Source organism: Oncorhynchus clarkii, chromosome 16 (assembly GCF_045791955.1).
Source record: "Oncorhynchus clarkii lewisi isolate Uvic-CL-2024 chromosome 16, UVic_Ocla_1.0, whole genome shotgun sequence".
Classification (NCBI taxonomy): domain Eukaryota; kingdom Metazoa; phylum Chordata; class Actinopteri; order Salmoniformes; family Salmonidae; genus Oncorhynchus; species Oncorhynchus clarkii.
The window spans coordinates 52288452-52307139 of NC_092162.1; the positions used below are offsets into that span (position 1 = coordinate 52288452).

General features: G+C 45.3%; 1 protein-coding gene across 1 annotated transcript in view; it reads right to left on the reverse strand.

Annotated features, from left to right (window-relative positions):
* The window catches only part of LOC139368696 (nucleolar protein 4-like), a 135683-nt gene extending 117607 nt beyond the window's left edge, over positions 1-18076 (reverse strand). Inside the window, exon 1 of the mRNA XM_071107900.1 lies at positions 17502-18076. Within this exon, the coding sequence (XP_070964001.1) occupies positions 17502-17840 (339 nt within the window). The 5' untranslated portion in view covers positions 17841-18076. The remainder of the gene's footprint in view (positions 1-17501) is intronic.
* Positions 18077-18688: the final 612 nt, after the last annotated feature.

Sequence of the window (18688 nt, forward strand, 5' to 3'; positions counted from 1 at the left end):
ACTACGGTGGAAAGTCCGGACCACACCCCTCAAGTGGAGTTACCAGAGGAATAGCAGGATCTGCACAGGGTCTTCTCTAAGACCCAGGTTACACGCCTGCCTCCTCATCGCCCCTGGGACTGTGCCATTGACCTGCTGTCTGACGCAGCAGCCCCCCCCCCCCCCCCCCCGAGAGAACTCGTCTATCCTGGACTTGAGGAGCCCCTACAATCTCGTGCGCATTCGTGCAGGCGACAAATGGAAAATGTTCTTTTCCACAACCACAGGCGATTACGAGTATCTTGCGATGCCTTTTGGCCTGTCTAATGCTCCTTCAGTCTTCCAGGCATTTATTAACAAAGTGTTTTTAGACATGCTGGGACGAGGCATAGTGGTTTATATAGACGGCATGTTGGTCTATTCTGCTGACCGCGCCCAGCATGTCTCGTTAGTCAGGTCTGTGCTGGGAAGACAGTTGGAGCATGATCTATATGTCAAACAAGAGAAGTGTTTTCCCAAACGGTCCGTGTCCTTTTTGGGCTACCTCATATCCACGGAGGGAGTGGAGATGGAGGAGCAACGCATCAGCGCAGTAGGGTCAAGGCCCATCCCCAACTCCGTGAAAGCAGTCCAGCGATTCCTGGGGTGTGCAAAGTATTTCGGGAGGTTCATCCGGGGCTTCAGCACGGTGATCGCGCCTCTTACCTCCCTACTGAGAGGAGGTCCACAGTGGCTTTGTTGGAGGCGGAGGGGGCGTTCTTGACACTTGACACACCACTGCTCCCGCGCTGGCACATCCTGACCCCTCACTTCCCTTCATCGTTGAGGTGGAACCCTACGAAGTAGGAGTCGGGGCAGGGAACTACAACGTAGGGGACTGGGAACTCTTGGCGGCCAAGAAGGCTCTGAAGGCGTGGAGGCACTGGATAGAGGCGTCCATGTCCTGTGAAATATTCTCTATAAATTGTTCATAGTAGTACTTGTGCATAGAGCTGTATGTTTGCTAAACTTTGAAATCAATGGTTTTTGTTTGGCATACATTTTAATGTAATGAGTCAAAGTGTAATTCCATTACCGTGGAATAGCCTATTTGTAGCAAAGATGCAGTGTTGATACTGTTATTATAATCACTGTTGTCATTATAGTATGCTGTGGGAAGAGAGCGTTGCTTGTTGTGCTGTAATTACCCTGTAAAGCAAACAGGCAGACAGGCAGACAGGCAGACAGGCAGACAGGCAGACAGGCCCCATTCCCAGTGAGGAGCCGTAGCTGGGGTAATTATCCAGCGGCGTTGGCAGCAGGAGCAGAGGGGCACAGAGAGAGGAGGGGCATGGGAGGATGGCGTTGGCAGCAGGAGCAGAGGGGCACAGAGAGAGGAGGGGCATGGGAGGATGGCGTTGGAGATTCAGTCCTTTGTCCAACAGCAGCATCCTCTCCTGAGAGTGATGGGAGAAAGAGGAGGCATCATGGGGATTCACAAAACCTTCCTCTAAATCTTTCTCTCCATCCTTACCATTACCATTCTATCACTCCCACACCCGACTCAACCAATCATGGTCCAGAGTGAAGACCTTAAATAGTTAAATAGACTGCACTCCCAGTCAGCTGGAAAAGGCTATACGGACACTTCTGTCCTCAGAATTGGTTAAAATTAGGTTTAAGGTTAGGGTAAGGGTTAAGGGTTGGTTAAAGGTCCAATGCAGCCATTTTTATCTCAATATCAATTCATTTCTGGGTAACAATAAGTAACCTTACTGTGATTGTTTTCAATTAAAATGGTAAAAAAAATTAACAAATATAACTTCTCAGCAAAGAGCAATTTCTCAAGCAAGAATTTATCTTGGGCTGTCTGGGAGTTGTCTGAGTGGGGAGGGAAAGCTGAAAAGTAGCTGTTATTAGCAGAGAGGTTTGGACCGCTTTCTTATTGGTCTAGTAACTAATTTACCGCCTGGTGTTGTCACCAGGCAGGCTCAAATGCCATTCCACCAAAACAAGCAAACATTTCAGGCGGTCTTTTCAAACAACTCACACTAAAAGGGCATTATCATAATTTTCACAATATTATTCCAACCTTAGTGTAGAAATATATATAAAACACAGATAAATCACATTTTTGACTGCACTGGGCCTTTAACGTTAATGTCCGTTTTAGATTTAGGTTAGTCCTTTTGCAGATCAGCAGTGTCCTTATAGTCTCGCCCAGCCAGGTTAGTTAGCTGGGTAGCGGAGGAGGGGAGGAGGAGGACGAAGGAGGAGGTTAAAAATGGAGGCCCCAGAGCCAATTAAAAATGGTATTAATTTTTCCTCCATTGAGACCCAAAGAAGCCGTTCACCATGGCAACTGTGAGAATGCCAGGGGGGAGGTGAGCAGAGCTGTGTTGCACAAGCAGCGACTTTGTGTCTAAGATGTAGAGAGCTAGAAGGCAGTAGATAGCTGGGGGACAAACTGCCCCCACAGCTAACCCACCACACACACAGCAGATCGCAACACACACTAACCCATAAACTCAGAATAACACACTGCCACACACACACACCTAAACAAGCAGCATAACACACAGCCACCTTGCAACCAAACCAAACCCAACACACACATTTACATAGAGGAGACAGGGCCACATCCATAGGAACACACACAGGAAGCCACACAGGGACAAACACACAAAATCCTCTTAAGCCCCCCTTAAACTCATACCACATCAACATCAGAATAGTATTTTGTGTGTGTATGTGTCTGTTGGTGGGTGTGTCTGTGCCTGCCTGCCAGCGTGAGTGTTTTTGTACAGTTTTGTGCAGCCACACCACATCCTTCAACCAGAGGGGTAGTGGCACACTCACTGCACCCAGAGGCCTCTTTGCTTGAGCTTGAAGTGGGTCAGTGTGTGTGTGTGTGTGTGTATATGAGAGAGAGAGAGAGAGTTTGTCACTGAGCAGAGCTAGCAACACAGCCAAACATTGCAGAGTTTCAGGCCCTACCTGCTCAACACTAGAAACACAGACACTGTCACGACTTCTTCTGAAGTCGGTTCCTCTCCTTGTTCGGGCGGTGTTCAGCGGTTGACGTCACCGGTCTTATAGCCATCGCCAATCCATTTTTCATTTGTTTTGTCTCGTTTTGCCACACACCTGGTTTTCATTCCCTCTTTACGTGTTGTGTATTTAACCCTCTGTTCCGCCCATGTCTTTGTGCAGAATTGTTTGTTGTAAGTGCTTGTGCACATTGTTGTCTGGTGCGCGACAGGTTTTGTACCCATACGTTGTTATTCTGGATGCCGGTGGTTTGTCAGTATCTGGTGTGACCACCATTTTCCTTATGCAGCATGTCACATCTCCTTCGCATAGAGGAGGTGATCAGGCTGTTGATTGTGGCCCGTGGATGTTGTCCCACTCATCTTCAATGGCTGTGTGAAGTTGCTGGATATTGGAGGGAACTGGAACACGCTGTTGTACATGTCGAGCCAGAGCATCCCAAACATGCTCAATGGGTGACGTGTCTGGTGAGTATGCAGGCTGTGGAAGAACTGGGACATTTTCATCTTCCATAAATTGTGAACAGATCCATGCAACAGCATTATCATGCTGAAACATGAGGTGATGGAGGCAGATGAATGGTGTGACAATGGGCCTCAGGATCTCTTCACGTTATCTCTGTGCATTCAAATGGCCATCAATAAAATGCAATTGTGTTTGTTGTCCGTAGCTTATGCCTGCCCATACCATAACACCCCAATGCCACAATGAGGCACTCTGTTCACAAAGTTGACATCAGCAAACTGCTCGCCCACACATCGCCATACCTGTGGTCTGCTGTTGTGAGGCCGGTTGGACGTACTGACAAATTCTCAAAATCGTAGTTGGAGGCGACTTATGGTAGAGACATTAACATTAAATTATCTAGCAACTGCTCTGGTGGACATTCCTGCATGCCAATTGCATGCTCGCTCAAAACTTGAGACATCCGTGGCATTGTGTTATGTAACAAAACTGCACATTTTAGAGTGGCCTTTTATGGTCCCCAGGTGCACCTCTGCAATGATCACGCTGTTTAATCAGCTTCTTGATATGCCACACCTGTCCGGTGGATGGATTGTCTTGGCAAAGGAGAAATGCTCACTAACATGGACGTAAACAAATTTGTGCCCAAAATGTTAGAGAACTACAGTCCAACCTGCTTCTTCCAGTGCCAAGTCCGCTGCCACCAGTACCTGTCCTGCTTCACCCTCAGCCCAGTCCGCTGCCACCAGTACCTGTCCTGCTTCACCCTCAGCCCAGTCCGCTGCCACCAGTACCTGTCCTGCTTCACCCTCAGCCCAGTCCGCTGCCACCAGTACCGGTCCTGCTTCACCCTCAGCCCAGTCTGCTGCCAGCCACCTCCACCAATGCAAAAAACTTGATTGGTTCGATAAGTGGCAATGTGTCACTAGTTTCTATATATACACTCTGCTGTACTCTAGCCCTTTTTATCTTCTTTCTAAAATGAGGGTCTCGCCTCAAATCAGATCGAGCATTACCACACGGTTGCTGGTGTATCACAAACCACTCCCTTCCTTATTATCCCTACTGTGTTAGAAGTTCAAAAGGGCGATCGAACTTGTGCAATAGCCTACACTTTCTATGTTAATTTGGATGGGGGGATTTAAAGCCTATCAGTCTATTTGAGAGTAGAGCCTATAGCCTATAGCCTACAATAGAACATCATGCATTCAAATGTTTGAACTTGTAACGTGGCTGCAGGAACTTCTAAACACGGCTGCGTTAGATTTGTCGGATATAAAGATGGCCAATGGCAGTGTAGGCGGTAAGGTAATACAAGGAGCTGCTTGTGAATTCCACATCAGACACCACCAAAACCACCGCTATGCGGGTGTCAACCAACTCCAATCTAATGGAATCGAGCACAAGAACTGTTAGTTATTTTTTTCCTCTCTTTGCATGGATGTGGTCATATGTTTGGAGACTGTTGTGTCATTCACTCAGAATCCGTCAGTCAGTTGCTATACTCACTCATTGCCTTGGGCCCCTAGGGGCTGTGTGTGTGTGTGTGTAAGGTTTCACATGTGTCATTAATAAACATGTTTCTATATCTCAACCAATTGTTTGAATGAGTTTTGGTTTTAGGTCAATCTTTCTTTACTTTTAATAAGTAAAACTTGTCATACATGTGATGTATTTATAATTCTATCAGGAAATATGCACAACAGACACCACAACAGATAACTGATCATTTAAGATACTCATTACATAAACAAGGTAAGTATAGTACAGTAATAAACCTCATTAGAACAACACTTCTATATGTTATGATTGCTACCATAATGCTACCATAATTCTTCCATTAACTCAGGTGATCTGAAGTTCACCAATGTGGAAAATAATAACACTTTTGGAGACTATAACGGTTGTTGAGAAATGTTATTCGAGGCTGGATAGTGTAATCTAGCCCTGATTATCTATGAGGAGAGTCATTGTTATTTTCAATGTTTTTCAGCATGTCATAATAAATAATGACTAATAAAACACTCATATTATGAAGAAGAACCCTACCTTTTTCTCTTTTCCTTGTATTTCATCTCCCCCTTCTTCCCTCCCTGCTTGCAACGCCAGGATATTGGTTTTGACTCCCAGGACCACCAATGTATTCACCCCTGACTGTATGTCCCTTTGGATAAAAGCATCTACTAAATGGCATGTATTATATTATTATCATATACTGTATATTATGTTTCAGTATGCTGCCATTTCAGTATATCGTTTCATAATGGTGTTTCAGCATGCTGTCATTTCAGTATTCCAGTATGCTGCGGTTTCAGTATTCCAGTATGCTGCTGTTTCAGTATGCTGCTGTTTCAGTATTCCAGTATGCTGCTGTTTCAGTATTTCAGTATGCTGCTGTTTCAGTATTTCAGTATGCTTCTGTTTCAGTATACTGTTGACAGTTCACAGACGTGACAGTGGACCTACACACTACTTCCACTTGTAGAGGGAGTACACAGGTTTACTGGTATCACTGGCAAGGCAACCATTTTGCACAGCTTCTCCAATTAGATCTTTCAGCAGAACTGTGTGTTGGAGTGTATTTACAAAACCAATCTTTAAGTACAAAAGTACTTGAAGTTGTCACAGGGTAGAAAAACGTTCACGAACATGTTCTCTGTCATTTATTTCATTGGAGAGGTTAGAGCGGGTGAGAATGAGATAGAGAGGAAACTGTAGTGTAGAGAAGTGAACTTTCCTTAAGAACTAGATTTCTGACATTTCACAGTGTACTGAATGGTCACTGAGCATTCATTTCATTCAAGGTCTATAGGCTAAATACTGTAACAGGACGTGTGTAAATGACACCAAATGACATCCATTATACTATGGGAACATACTCCCAAGCTAAATGACATATTATTCAGTAGATTCTGAGACAAGATGATCGTGTAATGGCAAAGTAACTTTCTTCCTCTCTGCGTGAAGCCAGAACTGAAGTTTGACTCAGGAGTGTGGGCACTGAGCACACTCAGTAGGGAGGGTACTCACTGACACTAATCCAATTAAAATACTGGTTCAAACCAATCAATAACCCTGTCATGCACGCGCACGCTCTCACACACAGTGTGCAAAGACACAAACCTTAACTCACTATCATGATTCCTTTCCTGGCCCTTGAGGTCAGAACCATGGTGCTGATGCTGATTTTCATTGTGAGCCTCTAATCAGGGGTTGATTCACACTTGGGACACCACAGGAGTAGAATCTGGGCAATCTGTGACAATCAATCAATCAGTCAATCAACTACCAGGAATAAAAGACAACCAGCAGGCTCAGAGTCAGATTTGAGTATCCTTCCCAGCTCTATGTGACAGATAGCTAACACCTGACAACATCTTTACTCCTGAACACTGGCAAGTACTGTGCTTACCTGGCACTAACCCCATAGTTCTCTGGTCAAAATTAGTGCCCTATATAGGGAATAGGGTGCCTGTTTGGACGCACAGAGTGCGGATTTATACCTTCCAGACCCAGGTACAAATCACACAACAGCGCTCCAGGTCTTCTTCCAGACAGTCATTTCACAGAGAGTGTAATCTATCCCTGATTATCTAAGAGGAGAGTCAAACCTGCATGCCTGCTCCTGATAGCCACAGTGTGAGGATACCATCTCTCATTAAAATCAATCTGTTCCACCACCGTGCGGGTTTCAGCACACAGAGAAGCTCCATATAGATGCACTTTATTTTCCTTTAAAAGCAGATTGTCAGCTTGAAGCTTCACACAGGCTTCATAGCACATAGTTGGGGCTGCCGTTCTTGTCTCTTGCCTGCTATGCTGTTTGATGAATATGCTGCTTAAAGGGATAGTTCACCCTAATTATGCACAAAGTACTATATGACAGCAAATCACATCTTATTTGTCACATGCGCCGAATACAACAGGTACAATACAATACAACCTTACTGTGAAATGCTTACTTATAAGCCCTTAACCAAAAATGCAGTTAAGGGGAAAAAAATGGTAAGATGGTAATTGATGGTAAAAAAAAAAAAAATGGTAATTTACTAAAATAAACTGAAGTAAAAAAAATGTTTTTTTTAAATAACAAAAATAATTTATTAAGGAGCAACAAAATAACAGTAGTGAGGCTATATACAGGAGGTACCGGTACAGAGTCACTGTGCGGGGGGCACCGGTTAGTCGAGGTAATATGTACAGTTGAAGTCGGAAGTTTACATACACTTAGATTGGAGTCATTAAAACTCGTTATTCAACCACTCCACAAATTTCTTGTTAACAAGCTACAGTTTTGGCAAGTCGGTTAGGACATCTACTTTGTGCATGACACAAGTAATTTTTCCAACAATGTTTTACAGACAGATTATTTCACTTATAACTCACTGTATCACAATTCCAGTGGGTCAGAATTTCACATACACTAAGTTGACTGTGCTTTTATACAGCTTGGAAAATTCCAGAAAATGATGTCATGGCTTTACCTTGATTAGATAAGTATTCAATACATGTTAGAAACACCTTTGACAGCGATTACAGCTGGGGCTTCTTGAGTTTATTTATTTGTATTTTATTTCACCTTTATTTAACCAGGTAGGTAGGCCAGTTAAGAACTAGTTCTCATTTACAACTGCAACCTGGCCAAGATAAAGCAAAGCAGTGCGACACAAACAACACAGTTACACATGGGATAAACAAACGTGCAGTCAATAACACAATAGAAAAATCTATATAAGTACATTTAAGGCTGTGTTTACACAGGCAGCCCAATTCTGATATTTTTTTCCACTAATTGGTCTTTTGACCAATCAGATCAGCTTTGAAAAAGATATGTGAAAGGATGTGATGTGATTGGTCAAAAGACCAATTAGTGGAAAAAATATAAAAATAGGGCTGTCTGTGTAAAACGCAGCCTAAGAGTCATGCACACCTGGATTGAAGCACTTTTGGCAGCGATTACAGCCCCAAGTTTTCTTGGGTATGATGCTACAAGCTTTGCACACTGGCATTTAGGGAGTTTCTCCCATTCTTCTCTGCAGATCCTCTTAACCTCTGTCAGGTTGGATGGTCAGCATCGCTGCACAGCTTTTTCAGGTCTCTCCCGAGATGTTCGATCTGGTTCAAGTCCGGCCTCTGGCTGGGCCACTCAAGGACATTCAGAGACTTTCAAGTTATCTTTACTGTCCCAATTGGGAAATTTGTTGTGCAGTCAGGGTTCAACAATACATTTAAAAAAAATTAAAAACAATGGCAACATACAACCAATACACACATGACATGAAACAATCAGATAGATAAAAAGGAGTAATCATTGTGCAAAAGTGCAGCAATAAATAGACATTTAATTTCATGAGCAGATTCAGAAAGTTTATGACCTGTGGGATGCAGGAGTTCTTGTATCTGTTGCTATTGCGTTTGGGAAGTCTAAAAGGACAACCTGAGGGGAGAAGCACAACATGGTAGAGGAGGACAGTCTAGTCGTACCTCTCCTCACCACATGCTTTCTGAATGTCACAGAGTTGTGCCTGTTGCACCCCGATGACCTAACTGGCCACCTTAACCCTCCTGTTGCAAACATTAAGGATTGCCAAGCCAGGCCACCATCAAGAACATCAATATGGATTCAATAAAACTCAATGTAACAGTGTCATCATTGTCTTACTGACATTAAAAGAGTTCATCTTTCTCAACAACAAAAAAGGTCTGCTGTCCATTTTTACAGATGGCATCTGTGTTCTCCTCAAACGTCAACTTCTTTTCCAACACTGTTCCCAGGTACTTGTAGGTACTGACAAGCTCAATGTCATTTTCCATGACCATGTTGGGTGTGGGGTTCAGTGGCTGCCTTCTGAAGTCAATGGCCATATCTTTAATTTTGGAGACATTCAGTTGGAGGAAGGCCCATGCTCAGACTTTCCATCCTGTAGGAGACTGACGATGACCGAGTCACCAGCAAACTTTTTTCCTATTCGCTACAACAGCCATTAGTGTAGAGTATGTACAGGAGAGGAGAGAGCACACAACCTTGTGGGGATCCAGTGGAGGAGCAGAGCTGCTTTGACATGACGCCACTTGTTGGGACCGGTCGGTAAGGAAGTCCACTATCCAGCCCACAATGCTCACGTCCAGCTTGAAGTGGGAGAGGAGCTTCTCTGCTAGTATGTGAGGCTGGATAGTATTAAAGGCAGACGAGAAGTCGATGAACAGAAGCCTTGCATGGATTTTTGGGCCCTCCAGGTGCTTGCAGAGGAAGTTGAGTAGGGTTAGAGTAGCGTCCTCCACACCCCCGCTTGGCCGTGTAAGCAAACTGCAGGAGGTCCCGGGAATTCTCAACCTGACGCAGTATATCCTTCTTGATTAGCTTCTCAAATGATTTCATCACCAAGGATGTCAGTGCCACTGGCCTAAAGTTGGGGATTTGCTTTTTGCCACGGGAACAACAGTATCATGCAGTTGTTCTGCACATGACTTAAGCTCTTTTTAACTTTGGTCTGTCTGAATAGGCTGGTGACAATCTGGCAGCTCTAGCAGGGGAGAAATTTGAAAGGTGGCATCCTATGACGGTGTCACGTTGAAAGTCACTGAGCTCTTCAGTAAGGCCATTCTACTGACAATGTTTTTCTATGGAGACTGTATTAAATCTATTTCAATGACACGTTGTAATGCAACAAAATGTGACAAAATCCAGGGGTGGGGGGTGAATACTTATGATACCTACTGTAGGTACTATTGACTGTGGGTGAACTTTGTCTTTAATTCTACAGAGGGACTACTATTACTGTATGTAGTCTGCTAAGGTGTAGTATGCATTTCCTTTACCAGAGGTCTTTATTTTATGTTAAACTGATTGAACGAAATCCTACAAAAGCAGTATCCTACACAGAAATACACACACAGTCTCACACACCAGAATACACAAAACCCCAAGCTAACAAAAAACACATTCATAGTAAAATATAGAAAGAACACAGATGAGACCAGAGAAGTAGAACGCTCCAGACCGGACCTCAGAGGGAGAACTGAACAGCCCCTGAACACTTTGGATGGCCCCTCCATTGAACCCACTCTAAAGTAAGTGGATTTCATTATACTGCATGTGCGTGTCCATGTGTGTGTCCGTGTGTGTGTGTGTCCGTGTGTGTGTGTGCGTGTCCGTGTGTGTGTGTGCGTGTCCACGTGTGTGTCCATGTGTGTGTGTGTGTGTGTCCGTGTCCGTGTGTGTGTGTGTGTGTCCGTGTGTGTGTCCGTGTGTGTGTGTGCGTGTCCGTGTGTGTGTCCGTGTGTGAGCGTGTCCACGTGTGTGTGTGTGCGTGTCCGTGTGTGTGTGTGCATGTCCACGTGTGTGTGTGTACGTGTCCGTGTGTGCGTGTGTGTGTCCACGTGTGTGTTTGTACGTGTCCGTGTGTGTGTGTGCATGTCCACGTGTGTGTCCGTGAGTGTGTGTCCGTGTCCGTGTGTGTGTCCGTGTGTGCGCGTGTCCACGTGTGTGTGTCCACGTGTGTGTTTGTACGTGTCCGTGTGTGTGTGTGCATGTCCACGTGTGTGTCCGTGAGTGTGTGTCCGTGTCCGTGTGTGTGTGTGCGTGTCCGTGTGTGTGTGTGCATGTCCACGTGTGTGTGTGTACGTGTCCGTGTGTGCGTGTGTGTGTCCACGTGTGTGTGTGTGCGTGTCCGTGTGTGTGTGCGTGCGTGTCCACGTGTGTGTCCGTGAGTGTGTGTCCGTGTGTGCGTGTGTGTGTGTACGTGTCCGTGTGTGTGTGTGCATGTCCACGTGTGTGTTTGTACGTGTCCGTGTGTGTGTGTGCATGTCCACGTGTGTGTGTGTGCGTGTCCGTGTGTGTGTGTGCATGTCCACGTGTGTGTTTGTACGTGTCCGTGTGTGTGTGTGCATGTCCACGTGTGTGTGTGTGCGTGTCCGTGTGTGTGTGTGCATGTCCGTGTGTGTGTGTGTACGTGTCCGTGTGTGCGTGTGTGTGAAGACAGGCGGATCCACAGAGCAGACAACAAAAAACGAACTTATCCCCTGCCTCATCCCATCCCATCTCTCTCTCGTTATTTAGTTCTCCCACTCCTTTCTCCTCTCCTACATCACTCTCTCTGTAACACAATTACTGCCAGTCAACGATTTACAGCTGCACAGCCAGCAGATGTTCACACACTCACACCAAGGTTGTTATAGTTTTGTGTTGTTAATTCTATTTGTTTTCTATTTTTATTTGAAATTCAGTTTAGTTTCAGTTACTTTTACGACTTGATTTACTAGTTTTTATTCAGTTTTAGTTTGATAAAACATTTATATTTTGTTTTTACATGGTTTTGTTTTAGTATATGGGACAGGATGTACAGGTTGTATTTCTTCCTTGTTAGTTAGTGATAGGCAGTAGTAGTCTCGGAAATCCCACAACGGGATTCTCTTGGATATAAAAAATGAAATAATAATTCAATCATACAGACAACTCTCCCAAAAAAAACACAAGTTTGGGTAGGCGGGCCAAGCCTGAAAAATCAAAAGGCGCATTCGAGAGGATCACTTTTGTCAAGTCAGTGGCCATTATTGGTTGCCGCCTTCCAAAGTCTGTTGCATTGTGGGGATAAACATTTTCTGACTTGCGCCTACATGACGACTGCATGAACTTTACAAAAACCATGTGATCAAAGTTCATGAAGTTTCGACTGCAGTCGACTGCAAGTTTCTGCAGTTTCTCTTCACCAACTTCCTCCTGCAGACAACACCTGCATTGTGGGCGGCTCTTTTGTCAACCAACCATTAGGGTGTTTTTGTTTGACACACCCGGACGTGACCAAAGATTCACGTATACAGTAGACAAATTAATGTGATATTTGAGGCCCTCTAACAAATTACTGGTACAGTGCTAAATAGTACACTTTTTTTCTCTACAAACCAACAGCTGACACATTGAGGGAATCTTTCATTTCACCTCAACCCCTCCAGCTCCACAACCCAACCCTAACCCTACCCCCCCCTGCCATGCTCGTCCCCGCTGGGAGTGACTTTCACTGGGTGACTGCTGTGACTGCAGCCCCTCGGTTTGGAGAGGGGAGCATGCCCCCTGCTTCACCCCGGCCCTGCAATTAACGCCCTCCTACTGTCCCCCAACAGACCCACTGGGCCTCAGAGGGCAGGGGCGGGGGGAGGAGCCACACAACCAGAGGCCTTCCCATTCACGTCAATTTAGTCGTATTTATTTCTGCGGGATAAGGGGCCCTTTGAGATTAGAGATCCCAGGTCTGATAAGGGGCCGTCCCAATTAAGTTACCCCTGCGGGCCACCATTAAACCCCAGGCCATCGACACGTCGCCGCCACGGAGGACAGCAGGAGGAGGAGGAGGAAATAGGAGGAGAGAGAGGAAGGGGTGGAAAGTAGATACACACACAGAGAACACACAGCGCATGCTCCCATCACACACACCCAACATGAGCATACATCACACATGAACACACAAATAGCTCCTCAAACACACAGACACACAAAACAGACAGATAGTTTTACACAGACAGGGCAAAATAGACAGGAAACACAAACTAACCCTTGAAACATTTGATACTGTAAGAGCCATCTCAGTTTTTCCTCCTCAGCCCAGAAGGGGAGCAGAGGATGGGTTGTGACTGAGCCATGGGTTTTGTTCATTAGGGCATCCAGCAGAAAACGTTAAGAAGTGTTTTTGCAACAGAAAACAAAAAATGAATGTTTCTTAATGGACAACTCCAGGTTGTCCTTCCTTGTTTCAGTCCATTTTCTTATGTTTGGTGCTTAATGAACATGGCCCTGTAGTGTGGGGCTGCTGCTGGACACGGCTCTGACCGGGACAGACGCTCATGTGACCCTATGGGGAAAAATGTGTTCTATTGCTGGTAATTGCACATGATGCCAAACACAGAAACCTCATTGATGGCCATCTGTCTCCTATTTCCACGGACATACGATATCCTGTTTGACTGTCTTAAATAACGTTCTGACTGACTCCTACTGCAGTAGGAGTCAGTCACTCCTACTCTTAATACCTGACCTGAGAACAGCTAAACTGGGGCCAAATCAAGCATCGCAGAGTAGGTGTGATGATTTAGGATCAGTTTTGCCTTTTAAATCACAGTGGATACATGGACATGGGGGACCTGATCTTAGATCAGCACTCTGAGACACTTGATACATATGGCCCCAGGAGAATGAAAAGGCTTGCTAATTTCTATGACCAAATACAATAACTCAAGTCTTTGTATAAACAGAACATTGCACTGTTTTCTGTCCCCTCTTTCTCTCTATCCTCTCATCCCTCTCTGGTTTAGATTAAAGAATGCAGCTGAGAGACAGCATGTTGAGAAGAGCATGAGGACAGAGCAGCAACAGACAGCATGTTGAGAAGAGCATGGGCACAGAGCAGCTGACAGACAGCGTGTTGAGAAGAGCATGAGGACAGAGCAGCAACAGACAGCATGTTGAGAAGAGCATGAGGACAGAGCAGCAACAGATTGCATGTTGAGAAGAGCATGAGGACAGAGCAGCTGACAGACAGCGTGTTGAGAAGAGCATGAGGACAGAGCAGCAACAGACAGCATGTTGAGAAGAGCATGAGGACAGAGCAGCAACAGACAGCATGTTGAGAAGAGCATGAGGACAGAGCAGCAACAGACAGCGTGTTGAGGAGAGCATGAGGACAGAGCAGCAACAGATTGCATGTTGAGAAGAGCATGAGGACAGAGCAGCAACAGACAGCATGTTGAGAAGAGCATGAGGACAGAGCAGCAACAGACAGCGTGTTGAGAAGAGCATGAGGACAGAGCAGCAACAGACAGCGTGTTGAGAAGAGCATGAGGACAGAGCAGCAACAGTTGATCAAACTGCACTTAGCCAAGGCAGGCCTCTCTAAGAGCAGGAGTAGTAGGTGAGAGAGAGAGGGAGGAAGAGAGAGAGAGAGTGGCAGGAAGAGAGAGAGGGGGGGGGCGAGCGAGCGAGCGAGAGAAAGATCGAGGGAGAGAGAGCGAGAGGGAGGGAGGAAGAGAGAACGAGAGAGAGGGAGGAAGAGAGAACGAGAGAGAGGGAGGAAGAGAGAACGAGAGAGAGGGAGGAAGAGAGAACGAGAGAGAGGGAGGAAGAGAGAACGAGAGAGAGGGAGGAAGAGAGAACGAGAGAGAGGGCCCTCTGCCAGTGGAGGAAAGAGAAAAGCGTTAAGACCTATTAATAGGAGCCGCCGAGACGCTGGTGTCAACTCCATGTGATGGCTAAGCTGTGGTGCTGCTTCCTCTCAGCAACACACACTAATTTCTCTTCCCCTCTTTCTCGCTCCGTCCCTCTCTATTTTTCTCTCTCTTTTTCACTGCCTCGTCCTCGCTCTTCCTAATGCCGTGCCTGTCCCATTGTTCCTCTCTCCCTTTGTCCGACAGTTTTTCAATGTGCTGCTACTGTGCTACACCTCTGTCCTGCTGTCTCACCCCACTCTCTCTTAATAAGATCACACCTTGACCCTTTTCATACTATCGTGCCGACCTGAATCCTACTGTGTTGGCTCGTAATGTTTTGGTTCGGGTCAGGAATGTGAAAAGGCCACCTGTTTTTCCTTCACTAAGTGTTGATTCAGATGATCTTATCCTCCGTTGTTATCATGCTAAAGGTCACATTTCTTACAGAGTTCCTGCTAGAGGAGCCTTTTCTGTCTTTGATTTGCCATCTGACGGCTGGATGCTTCTCCTAAAAACATTAGTCTGAAGTCTATTTTCTACACTAGAGTGATGCCATCCTTCAGAGCAGTTTAATAAAAACCTACCGAAGATGATCCACACTGTCCAGACATATAATTATGTGCCAACACAGGAAGTGAAGGAGCAGTACTACATGGCTGCCTGTTGCACAAACATTGAATACCTGTATGTGAGGGAATTACACACACTTACACACATTTTCACCCATCATAAAACACACACTCTAGTCTGTTGTGCGAACATGCATGCACACATGTACACACACGCACTTGCACACAGGTTGAGAGCGGGTTCAGTGTGTGTGGCATCCTCCATCCAGGTTTCTCCAGGCCTCAGGCAGCTTTCCAGTGCTCTGGCCTCATTCATCCACACACTGCCTACCATGCCATGGCTCTACTGGCACTTAGAACACATTCACAACCTGCTCACTCAGGAATCTCACATATAACCACACACACACACACACACAATAACAACTTACCCATCTAAAAACACACATTCACCCTCCCTTCCACAAACAAACAGACACACACACCCACACTAACAGTCCAATTTACAAGTGGTCAAAACCGCCAATAGAAAACAAGCAGTGAGGGTGAAAGCTCACGCATCTTAACAGAACCCCGAAGGGAGCAAGACTGTGTTTCCATCATCACTATTGATCTATCTCTCCTGCGTTAAACCTACAGTACTCTCCACTTGTCGTGACCCACTGAAATAAATAAAATAGCAGCAGGTCTGGGTGAGAGCAAACTGCCTCACACAGTCAGTCAAAATATGACCCTGCTGCCTCAAGACAAAAAGCAGAATTTTTGCGATTGCATTTTGAGTATATTTAAGGCATGTATTGTATAATATCTTTCTACGGAGAAACTTTCAACAGTGGCCATTTACAAATGTTCCAAAAGCAATCAGAGAGAGCCTTGACCCCATTTGGAACAGAAATAACAGACTCTGCACTTATCTAGCAGCATGTCCCCTATAGATGACCAGACTCTCCATTGAATCCTTTCAGACAACCTCAATGAAGTCAGCTCAGAGGAGAAGGAGATGTGGATGGAGAGAGAAAGAAAGAAAGGTAGAAAGAAAGAAAGAAATAGAGAGAGAGCAATAGAGAGAGAGAGAGAGAGAGAGAGAGAGAGAGATGGACAGTTTCAGAATAGCCTGTTCAAATCTAGGACAGACACATTATCAAGAGGGGAGCAGACAGGAGCGCAACCTTTTCATGTGACTCAGATGCTGAGGCATGTAAATAAGCAGCAGCAAACAGGTGCATTAGACAAGCTCAGTAGGTGAATGGGTGACTGTGAAATGTGTAATCATCTCTGGAAATCCTTGATGTTGATGCATGATCTTTAGTTGTCCCTGTCTGAACCTGGATCTATATAAACTGGCATTGAGGTTACATTGTCATTTATAGTCCCAGATGTCTATCTTTTCAGGCCAGTTTACCCCCCTCAACCTTCAATACAAAACCTTACTAGAAGAAAATGTAAAGAATAGGCTGCACAAATTCAATTGTAGAATGACTGACACCAGGCACAACGGTGAAATAGAATGAGTTCTTCAATCGGTCAGCTGTACCCATGTCTGCTTCACATATTTCACTATTCATAGAAGGGCTATATGAACTGAAGCATTGCATTGATTTGATTCATAAATGGACAAGATCATGTAAATATTGGGAACTGGCAAATGTACTCTATGCCAGGAATGAAATATCTCATATGAATGTTGTTGTTTTTTTTACCGGTATTTTATCATTTATTTCCCCTCCCCTCAGCTGCCAATGTGAGCTACAAACGCGCGCACAAGGGCTAGCGGTGGGATGGGCATCTATATATACCTTCTCTCTCTACCCCGTCTCTTCAGCAACACGACAACCATCAAAACGCAATCAGTCCAACCAATGTGGCTTGGACGCCTGCAAGCAAACACACACACACTTGACTATCATGCCATCAGGTGTCTCTTGATATGGGCTTTTAGCCTAATTTGTCTTTGCTGCAAAAATCCTTGTCTATCATTATTATCGGGGCGATGCTATTTGCGCAAACCGGGTAGTAGCTTAATATAGACGCGCTGTACGCATAGTGGCACTGCCTGGCCCATGACAGCAGGGACAGGAATGAATGACTGTCATCTTAAGATAAGAACGGCCTATTGGGGTGGATCAGAGGTCCAGGGAAAGTTATGGTAGAGCAACCGTAGCGTGCGAGGACTCAATAGATACATTTATATGGGCAAATATGGGCATCATAGACCACACACACATTTACGCGCAGAGCAATGAAAGAGGAACATTTACTAACCGTCACCTTGATGGGGACGTACAGGACAGGTATGTCAGTGGCTCCATTCTTGTTCAGGTCCCCTTGAATGGTACCGACCTGGAACCCTTTGGATTTCACCCAGAATTTGAATTTGGCGTTGATGTGGTTGCTCTCGATGTAGACCGCGTCGGAGTCGTCGGTGTGTAAAAGGGTCTGGAGAATCTTATTGTATTTTCGCCGGGTGACTGTCTTTGTTTTACCCGAGTCCCCGTAAGTACGGAGACACCAGTCCTGAAATTCGCCGAACATCTCTCCTTCCAACACCACCGGGTTTCTGCTCATTTTGGGGAAATTCAAGCTGGGTTTTTTCATTGACATGGTTTCTCTCTGATGTCCCGTGTCTTTCCAAACACTAATAATACACTATTTTATTCGATGTATGTTTCAAATAACCGTTAAATGTATCTCTCTTGGCTAGAAAGTGATCAACATATGACTTAGATTGATATTCCTGCGAACAATGAGGAAGGATTCCGTATCAGGCTATGAAGATTGGTGTGATCTCTCTCACACCTGTTAGCAGAAAACGTTCGCCTCCTGTCCCAAAGGGTAATAACAAATGTCAGTAGCTCATATCCTGCTCTGAGGAACTGAAAGAGGGGCCGTCCTAAGAAACGGGTATCTCCCACCTGTGTGTCAATGGTCTCCCAGCTAATAAAGATTCGCCGTTTGAATATCACAATTTTACTGTCCCGGAGTACACAATCAAACGTGGTAGAATATTTTACATAAATAAATAAGGCTATATAATGAGACAGAGTCCATATATTGCACAGGTCCGCTACTAATTAGAAGGATAGATAGCAGCCCGTGCTGTCGTGATACCTTCCTCCTCCCAACTCCACCCGACACCTACTGTATTCCACCTGTTTGAATCGAACTTGAATGCCGCCGTCCCGAACCATCTCCTGTAAGGCAAATCAAAGCGCATCGATGTCTCTCCTAGATAAAGCTTTAAATTGATAAAGTATACATGTGTGCGAATAATAGGTATTATGTACAGGCTCTTGTTCTTCTCCACTAGATACCACACACCCACAAACCATGTAGCGTCGATGGGACATGTGTGCGCGGAATGGCTCGCTAAAATCCAGGAAGTGCAGTTCCAGAAGCCGAAACGCACAAAGCGGGGCTGCCCGACCGTCCCATGCGGGACTAAAGGGAGC